Consider the following 10,546-nt stretch of genomic DNA (forward strand, 5'->3'; position numbering starts at 1 on the left):
CGAGCGGCGCTAGCGCAGCGCGGCGCGTTATCCATTAGCGCGTGACGTCACAAGTGGGCGGAGCCGAGGAGCCGAGGAGCATCAGTCGACCGCCGGCCGCCGTAGTGCCCCGCTAACCGCTTTCTACGCCGGACCTATGCTAGTTTTGACCGCGCTTACCGATTTCGTTATTTTCAATCGTTATATAAATTTCTTCGCCTTTCTTGTCTGCCTTACCATCCGCATTGTAGAAGTAAAGTTTAACAAACGCAATAAACATTGTTATATAGTTTGCCGTATTTCATTTGAATAAAAGTCGTTGTAGCAAGCTATACACTCGTCTTTTCCTATATTATTACCCAGAAGTAAGGATAATGCCGAGCGATGACAGTTAAGAGATCCATAGGAATCACCTTTATGGTACTGATCTGTTATGAATGACATGATAACATGAACCAAGGGATCCATAGGATTAAACTTATTCATGATACAAAAATTCCACCATAGTTTGTAAGTAACGTTATACTGCCGTATAGTGTTGTCTGATAATGACGCATAAACAAGATCTAACGCTTGGTTGGGAACGCCCCGCCTGGAGAATGCGAGCCGCAAAGTATGGCAGCTCCCAGGGTAGGCTGTAGGCTCTGTCCTTGCTTCTGTGACCTGTCATCATATAAAATACCATTGTTAATAAATAAAATTTCAGATTTTTGTAATTTTTGCAGTAATGGAAACCAAGGCTGGGAGGGCCAGTAAGGAAATACTAGAATCCCGGTGGATTTATCGTGAATGATTTTCTCTAAACATTTTAAAATCAATGTAAAGGGTGGAAAAGCATAGAAATATAAATTACTCCAATTGACTGTAAATGCATCAACATTTACTGCTTCAGGGTCAGGTTTCCATGATATGTAATCTTTGCATTTGGTATTGGTGCGAGAAGCAAACAGATCTATTTGAGGTTGTCCAAACTTATTAATTATTTTAGCAAATGCAATCGGTGATAGTTCAAATTCAATATCATAATTTATTCTCCTTGATTCTTGGTCAGCTTCTTTATTATCCTTCGTATTTATATAAGATGCAAATAACCAAAGTTTGCGTTTTTCGCACCATTGCCAAATAATTTTAGTCAAATTATTGAGATGTGGGTATTGTATCCCACCTAAGCGATTTATATAGCTAATAGCAGTAATATTATCTACACGTAGGAGTATATTACAGTTACTTTTCGTTTTTGCAAAACATTTTAAACCAAACAAAACCGCAAGTAATTCTAAATAATTAATATGGAATACTTTTTCACTATCTTTCCAAAGTCCATTTGCTCGTTGATTATTGCAAAATACACCCCAGCCAGATCTAGAGGCGTCGGTAAAAATTTCTAGTTCATAGTTTCTTATTTTTAACGGACAGAATGTTTGATAAACATTTTGTTTCCACCATAACAAGTCTGGTATGATTACCTTAGAAAGTTTAATCTTAGTGTCATAATTTTGTGATTTTTTAAGTGACAGATATTTCTGTCTTTCGAATACTTTTGTGTATAACCACCCGTATCTAACAGCTGGACATGCAGCTGTCAGTACTCCAATGAATTGAGCAAATTCACGTATAGAACATGTGGGTAATTGTAAATATTTCTCAACTAATCTCACTATGTTCCTTCGCTTTTCTATTGGTAATGAAATTGACATATTTAATGTATTAAAAGTAAAACCCAAAAATTTACAACTTTGTTGAGGTTCGATACAACTTTTTTGATAATTTATAACAAAACCTAAGCATTCAAGTACCTGCATAGTAATTTTTACATTGTTCAAGCAATCTACGTAATCTACACCAACACACAATATGTCGTCTAGATATATTACAGACGTATGTCCCTGTCTTCGTAAATAGCTCATTACCTCTTTCATAATTTTAGTAAATATTCTAGGCGCCACTGATAAACCATAAGGCATGCCTTTAAATTCGTACATTTTTATTTCTGAATTTTTATTTTTAAAAATAAATCTGAGATATTTGCGATAACTTTGTGCGACAGGAACTAAAAGATAAGATTCTTTTAAATCAATTGTTGCAAGAAATCCACCTTTACTTATTAATTTTGCCGCTGTTCTGTAATCTTCCATTTTAAAATGAATTTTAGGTATAAATTTATTAAAAGATTTTAAATTCAAAATAAACCGTTTTTGTCCATTTTGTTTCGGTGCCAAAAATATTTTGGAAATGTATTGGTCTCGTCTCGGTAAACATAATGAAATAGCGCCTAGCTCTAATAATTTATCAATTTCTATTTGTATGTTTTGTTGATCAGCGTCGTTAAAACTACTATAAGGAGTTGAAACTTGAGTTACGTGACTAAGAAGAGGTATTGAGATACCATCGCGAATCCATTTTAAAATAACATGATTGGTTGTAACTTTTAACCAACAATTATAAAATAATTGTAAACGACCAGCATGTACCTCTATGGATATCGGTGCGGCTGATGAGTGCGTTGCTTGCTCGAGTGGTTGGATCGTGGTAGCAGTGCTGAGCCCGTGGGGAGCGTTCGACGTATCGTTGCCGTCGTCAGAGCTCGCATCCGTGATCCTGTGCGCCCCCCCCTGTTCGATGGGAACCGGGGAGGGCCCGACCAGTTTCCCTGTCGAGGTCGTGTAGTGACGGAAGGAGGTTTCGAGGGAACAATATTCTTCTTTATTGACAAACCTTGTTTTTCTATAGTCTTGGCTGCTTTGATCTTCTCCGAAAGGTTATTACCAAAAAGTGTTTCATCTCTTTCATTATTATCAATAATATTTAAAATTGACTTGTCTAAACTAGGCGATAGTAATTTAATTCTAGTATCACTATCCTGATAGTGCAAGTCTGACAAAATACGAATTGCATCCGAGAGTATTTTGATGGCTTTAATTTTATCCTCTTCCGTTAATAGCAATGTCACTGCTCTGTTAATACTTGTTATACCCACGCCTAATTGTTGTTGATAATTTTCTAATTTTTTGTCACGTTGTCTTAGAGAATCAGTAATTGCGGCTGAAATTTCAGCGTTCAACGATGGAGCTTTCAATAACTTACAGTTACTCGGTATTGAATAAGATGTCACAAGTTTTTCACGGACATCCTTAGGTAGGCCTCTACGTAATATAGGAAGCCACCTTAGGGCTAAGTCATGGTGAATATCTTCACCGTATTGAGGTACTTCATTAATAGCATCTCCTAGCGCTTGCAAATACTCAGGCGTCAAGTTTGCTGATTCTCCGTGTAATTCACCGTCCGAGGTGGGTAGATCGAGAATTGTATTTGTTCTCAAATCCGAGACTTCTGTTTGAACCTCTGGGGATTCAGAATGTGGCAGAATATCTTCAGTTGAAACGGACACCTCAACATCTGCAACACAATGAGTTCGATATTGAACAAATTTTCTACTTGATTTTGACTCTCGGCCAACATTCAAGTATGCATTCCTTCGTTTAACTCTCGGCTAAACTCAGGATGAAAAGTCATCATTATGACTCTGGATTATTCATATTGCAGATAAAATATAAGGCTTACCTGAATTATCGTCAGATGAGTCGGATTGAATGATTATACGACGTTTATTGCGTCGATTACATTTTCCTTCCAACTTCTTAATTTTTTCTTTGTAATAATTAATTTTATCGAGACTTTTTCGTTTCGGCATTATGTCCTTGTAAAGAAAAACTTTCTGATATTTGAAGAGCGCGTGCGATCGTTACCTCGCAAGAAAAAAGAATGAGGCTAATACTGAGCGCAGTTATGATGAAGGAAATAATGTAGGTACACGAAAAATTATTTTTTATTATGTACCACAAAAAAAAAAAAAAAAATCTCTTAAATATGCGACGTTACCTTGTAGGTTAGAAGGACTACCTAGTTAATTATATCTGAAGAATGAAACAACGAAATATAATTGAAGTTATTGTTATATGACAAGTATTATTGCAAGATAATATTAAATTTTTAGTCACGAAAAAATTCATCAGGGTTATCAAAATTAGGGTTTTTATTATCCGATTTTGTCAAAATATGCATGGTTTGCGGTTTACCAGACGTTTGGTTCCTGTTATAATAATGATTATTATTAAAAGACTTACCTCTATTGCTATGCCCTCTTCCCCCCGGACCTTCGCTTAGCGTTGACGTGCTCACTGAACTAAATAAAGTTTTTTTATATTATTTTAAATATTTTCGAAATCATAAAATCAGTTGAAAAAAATAGGAGTGCATAAGTCTAAAGAGTGTATTCATTTCAACTAACCGCAAGGCGCTGTGATCCTGGTACTCGCCAGCCCGCCCGTGTGAGTTTATATTTGCAATTATCGTTGCTAACCTACGCATATGCATACGCTACTAAATTGATCCTTATAGTAGCCACGCCCTACTGTTAGGAATCACCCAGCACCTACCGTTGAAGATTTATTTTTAAACTCTGTCACGTTTATGATCTCCTGGTACTTTTAAGCTTGGCTGACTTACAGGACAACGCAGTCGTCATTTTGACAGTCTTCATACCTGACAGATCTATATGCTCATTAACACCATTTCTGTATTTATAATTTCCTGGTACTCAACAAATGGACAGCGTACTTGATAAATCGCACTCGGACTCAGAAATGCAAATGTCGAGCCATCTAAAAACGCCTCCAAATTATGTCTCATCTCGTAATAAAAGAAAAAGGGATGATGATGTTTTAGCAGACCTGAGTAATTTTAAGGAGGAAATGAGGAAAATGATCTCAACTCTGATGGCAAGCCAGGAACAAGAATTTAAGAAAAACGCCGCTACGCTGAAAGAAATTCAACGCACTAATATCAACATTGAGAGTTCTATAACATTTTTATCGGCGCAGAATGAAGAATTCAAAAAGAAAATAGAGAGTTTAGAGGGCCAGATGAAAGAAGACAGAAAGTATATAACTCTTCTAGAGGAAAAAATCGAGGAAATGCAAAGAGAAACTCGGAAAACCAATTTAGAATTAAAAAATGTACCAAAACAAAAAAATAAAACTCAGGAGGATTTAATAAAAATGGTAATTAACTTATCAACTAATATCGAATCCAAAATTTCTGAAACAGACATAAAAGACATATACAGAGTACGATCTAAAAAAGAGGGCTTTGAAAATACACCCAAAATAGTAGAAACAAATTCTACAATAGTAAAAACCAATGTCCTAAAACTGAGTAAGACATTTAATATCAAACATAAGTCCAAACTCTGCGCTAAGCATTTGGGTTTAAATACATCTGAAGATACACCAATATTTGTTTCGGAACATTTGACTGCCAAAGCGTCTCGACTTTATTTTCTCGCGAGGGACTTAGTCAAAACAAAAGGATATCATTTTTCTTGGACAGCCTATGGGAAAGTCTACGTAAGAAAAGACGAGTCATCACAGATTATTCTTATCAAAAATGAATCTCAGATCCACAAGCTCTTGCAAGCCATATGACTATTTCTGGAGCCATTGTTTAGTTTGATAAAATTGTTAATTTTATTTGTAAGCTTTAAATTTCTTTTTTGTTATATTTGTATTTTGTACACATCAAATATTACTCTTGTAAATTGTACACTTCAACACTCACACATCATATATAAATACTCAATTTTTTTCACTCAACATCTTAAAATCGTACACTCATGTAGAGATATAGCGTTATATTTTCAGTTTATTCTAGACAATATATATCCTAACATCATAAATATGGAGCAGCATATCACGTTTCATTTACAAGCTACCACCATAATTATTCAAATTGATAATCTTTATGAATAATAGCTATCTTAACACCTTAAACGAAATAGACCAATCCGCTATTGACTCACAACAATGTGATGTTGAGGAATTGCATAAAATTAAAATTATAAACAAAAATGATCTTACTATAGTTTCACAAAATATTCGAAGCGTATATTCCAACCTCGATGATTTCTCCTTAACTCTTTCTCAGCTTAATATTGAAGTGGACATCTTGGTACTGTCAGAATGTCACTTAAATTCTTCTAAGGCAGTACCGTCCCTTGAAAATTATAATCTGTAAATCTAAACGTATTATTAAGCCTTGGATGACGCCTGGAATTTTGCGCTGCATTAAAAATAGAAATAATATGCAAAAAAAGCTAAAATCTGACCCCGACAATGAAATATTACAGATCACATTTAAAAGATATAGGAATTTCTGTAATAATATGATAAAAAAATTAAAACGAAACTATGAAAGACAACAACTTACTTTAGCCGCAAATAACATGAAAGTTCTCTGGAATACAATAAAATCTATTGTACATACTAAACCAGACAAGACTCAAAACACAAACTTGTTAAATATAAAGTCGAAACCTTCTGAATCTGTTAACTATATATCTGATTACTTCGCAAACGTTGGCAGAATGATTGCAGAGGACACACTTTCTATTGCCCCTCAAACTAGTCCTATAGTAAAATCCCCTAATTTTCACCTATCTTCCTTCGCTCTCTTAGACACTGATCCTCAAGAAATTGATATAATAATCAGAAATCTAAAGTCGGAGAGCGCTCCAGGATGGGATAAAATCCCTACTAAATTTCTCAAGGCAGCTAGTCACATTATTTCCCCCATTTTATGTCATATAGCTAATGTATGTTTCAAAACTGGTGTTTTCCCCCAACCATTGAAACTTTCCATCGTTAACCCGGTGTACAAGAGTGGTAACAGAGACGACATAAATAACTATAGACCAATTTCCATTCTACCATCTATAGCCAAAGTGATTGAAAAGTTAATAAACAACAGATTAATTAATTACCTTAATAAATTTAACATACTTTCAAAATCACAGTATGGTTTTCGGAAAAATAAATCAACAGAAGATGCGGTAATGGCCCTCACTACTCTTATTACAAAGCATCTTGACCAAGGCCATAAGTGTTTAACTGTATTCTTGGATATAAAGAAAGCTTTTGATACTGTCTCTGTTCCCATTCTTGTACAGAAACTGGAAAATATTGGCATAAGAGGCAATGCATTGTGTCTTTTTAAAAACTATTTATATGGAAGAAGGCAACGTGTAAAACTTGGGGAAGTTATAAGTCATGAATCGACGTTATCTTTTGGTGTACCACAAGGTAGTGTTTTGGGCCCTACATTATTCCTTATATACATTAATGATCTATGCGACTTAAGTCTTGATGGCGGTAGTATATTTTCATACGCAGATGATACTGCGCTTGTCTTTTCCGCTTCCTCATGGAATATTTTACAAGGAATTGTGGAGTCTGGTTTGTCTAGGATTTCTCATTGGCTTAAATCTAATCTCCTCTCGTTAAACACTTCTAAAACTAACTACATCTGTTTTACTCTAAATAAAAGAACGCAACCGGGAAGTAATTTTCATATAAAATTACACAATCAAAATTGTAATGTCAATCGTAATAATTGTAGTTGTCCTTTAATAACAAAAGTATCTTCTACTAAATACTTAGGTGTGATGCTAGACCAACGCCTGTCTTGGCACCCGCAAATAGAATTTGTTAATAGTAAAGTAAGAAAACTAATTTGGATTTTTAAAAAATTAAGACATGTTACGACTAAAAAGTTATTAAGCCAAATTTACGTCACACTAGTACAATCAGTTTTAGGTTATTGTATATCAGTGTGGGGCGGGGCTTCAAAATCTAAATTTCTAGAGGTAGAAAGAGGACAGAGGTCTATTATTAAGGTTATGAATTTTAAGCCTTATACATTTTCAACGGATCAACTTTACTCAGACTGCAAATTATTAACTGTAAGACAACTTTATTTATTAAGATGTATTCTTAAAGTACACAAGAGTACCACTTTTGACTGTAACAAACAAGACAAAAGAAGAAAAAAATTAGTCTCATATACTTGTCCAATTAAAACTAAATTTGCATCCAGACAATATGCATGGCAATCTAGTTATGTATATAATCGTATAAATGAAAAGTTAAATATTAATTCGCTAAGCTTTTACGATTGTAAGAAAGTTGTAACTCAGTGGTTACTCCGCTTGAATTATCTCGAGACAGAAGCTCTACTATAATTTTCGTAAGCTTGCTTTAATTTTTTAATTATATAATTCGTGTAACTTTTAAATCTCTACACAGGCACATACACAAACACACACGCACGCACACACACATACACATACACACATACACACACACACACACGCACGCGTTTTTAGTATTGTAAAAGAATGTTATGGAAGAGCGGGACTACCTGCCACAAGTACTAGTAGCAATACTAGTTACTTACTAGGATAGTCCCAGTTTCTGATTATAGCTGTAACTTGTTAATGATGAAATAAATATTTTTATTTTTTTTATGTGGTCTCGAAGTCCTTTGGAAATTACCTCGTCGCGACGCTTGTCCCGCGTTTCGTCCTCTGGGAAAATTTTGTGCCTGGTAATGAAAATTCATACCTCGTCCACGCCAATTTCCAGATTGTCCAGCATTAAAATTTCTACGACCTCTGTAATTATAATATTGATTGTAATTTTTGTAATTATTATGGCGCATAGTTAAAATATCTCCGGATTGAGCAGATTCTGAGTCCTCGTCCAGGGCGGCCTGTACCGCATCATTCAAGGACGAGTAGTTTCTAGCTGTGACAATAGTTCCGATACGACGATTTCTAAGTCCGTCGGCAAAAACTTTAATAGCTTGTTTCTCATTTCTGGGTTTTAAAACTTTATAATCAGATTCATTTCCGTCAGACTGAGAAATCGTTAAGTCCACAAACATATTTGTTATTTGCCTACCATACTCTTCAATTGAATTTTCATTTTGTGAAAGACGGTTTTTAAGTACAAAATGAATTATTTTTTTCTGGGAATCAGAATCGAGTTCTAGCGTGTAATATTCTATATTGTCAATAAGCTGTTTAACGCTGACCTCATCATCAGATGCGACTGGTAATAAATTCATAGCAATCTTAAGATCAAATTTAGCCATTGTTTCGTTTGTTTCTACTGAAGACGAACTACACAAATCTATAATTTTTTCATACAATTTGAAAAAATCGGAACTTATTCTTTCTATATGTAAACTTTCGTCAACTTTAAATTTATCAGACAATTTATTTAAATGTTCTAGAGTCAAATTAAATCTAGCAACTAAATTATCGGCCTCTTTAATCTTTCTTATAATTTTTACTAAATATGTTTTTATATTAAAAAGTTCATCATATATTTTTTGTAAATCCTCATACATTACTATTAATTTTTACCTGTAATAAACTACATTACAAATTGATTAGTACAATAATGCTATAGAGTATAATTCAAAATATCTTGATAACTAGGTAATCACAGTCAGGCACAGTCACTTGTACATGTATGAAAAGAAAATGTTTATGTGGTAATAAAGAAGTTACTTCACTCCCTTGGATTCCTGGTTTTCCATTTGATTTTTCCGATAGATGCACTCTTCACAAGTAGTCGTAGCACCACGTCCAGCTCTGGATTCGTTCATGGAACGCCGGAAAATATGTCTGCTTATTTGTTCACGCATCCACGTTTCATGACATCTCTTGTATAATTTATATAAAATGTAAAGGACGCCAAGAAAAACGATGCTGCATATTAATAAAAGAACGATGCTGATAGTAGATATATGCCACTTAATTTCTTCAACAGACGCTGTGTTTTGTGCTCCGTTCTGATTTATGAAAATATCTTCTTTTTCCACTTTAGACTGGCACATTATTAATTTGGTATGATGTATTTTAAATATTGAATTTCGTTTATTGTAGGTTCTGGAATATTCCACACTCGCTAAGAATATGATCCGCGAGGCTGAACCCGCAGGGTCGCCATATAAGGTTGAGATTGGAGATCGAAATAAAACATGTTGGATGCTCAAATGATACTGACTGACTGTGTATTTGTTGTTCTAATTTATACGTTACATACATGCTTGTACATAACACACTACACTTGTGTCTGAAATCGAGTCTTCGTTAAACAAAGTCTCGAACTGGGGTCGGCTAAACCTAGTCCATTTCAACCCCAAAAAGACGCAAGTTTGCCCGTTAACTGCTAAAAAAACACCATTTGTCGTATCTCCACGATTCGAGAACATTCCGTTAGCCGCCACAGCTAGTATCGGAATACTTGGCGTCGATGTTTCGAGCCTCGTTCAGTTCCGCGGTCAATTGGAAGGCAAAGCCAAATTGGCATCAAAAAAGCTCGGTGTGCTCAGCAAGGCAAGACAGTATTTCACGTCTGCCCATCGTCTAAGACTATACAAGGCGCAAATTCGGCCTCACATGGAATACTGCTCTCACCTCTGGGCGGGTGCTCCCCTGTACCAGCTCCTTCCATTTGACCGTATCCATCGTAGAGCGGCTCGAATTATCGACGATCAAGCCCTTTCCGATCTGCTTGATCCTTTGATGGCTTTGCGTAGAGATGTTGGATCGCTCTGCATCTTCTCCAGAATTTATCACGGGGAATGTTCCGAGGAATTGTTCGGATTAATCCCGGCTGCTGAATTTCATCTTCGGACATTTCGTCAAAATTCCAAATATCAC

At 35.2% G+C, this 10,546-nt stretch overlaps 1 protein-coding gene across 1 annotated transcript; it reads right to left on the reverse strand.

The window, feature by feature from the left end:
* Positions 1 to 316: 316 nt before the first annotated feature.
* Positions 317 to 8,967, reverse strand: LOC113404275 (uncharacterized). The gene is made up of 5 exons (XM_064220210.1): positions 8,908 to 8,967; positions 8,436 to 8,730; positions 4,056 to 4,069; positions 2,451 to 3,469; positions 317 to 642 (listed from the first exon to the last, which is right to left on the reverse strand). The coding sequence occupies exons 1-4, from the start codon at positions 8,965 to 8,967 to the stop codon at positions 2,453 to 2,455; spliced, it is 1,386 nt and encodes a 461-aa protein (XP_064076280.1). The 3' UTR covers positions 317 to 642; positions 2,451 to 2,452.
* Between the last annotated feature and the right edge of the window lie 1,579 nt (positions 8,968 to 10,546).

This window comes from Vanessa tameamea, chromosome W (assembly GCF_037043105.1).
Source record: "Vanessa tameamea isolate UH-Manoa-2023 chromosome W, ilVanTame1 primary haplotype, whole genome shotgun sequence".
In the NCBI taxonomy this organism is placed as follows: Eukaryota; Metazoa; Arthropoda; class Insecta; order Lepidoptera; family Nymphalidae; genus Vanessa; species Vanessa tameamea.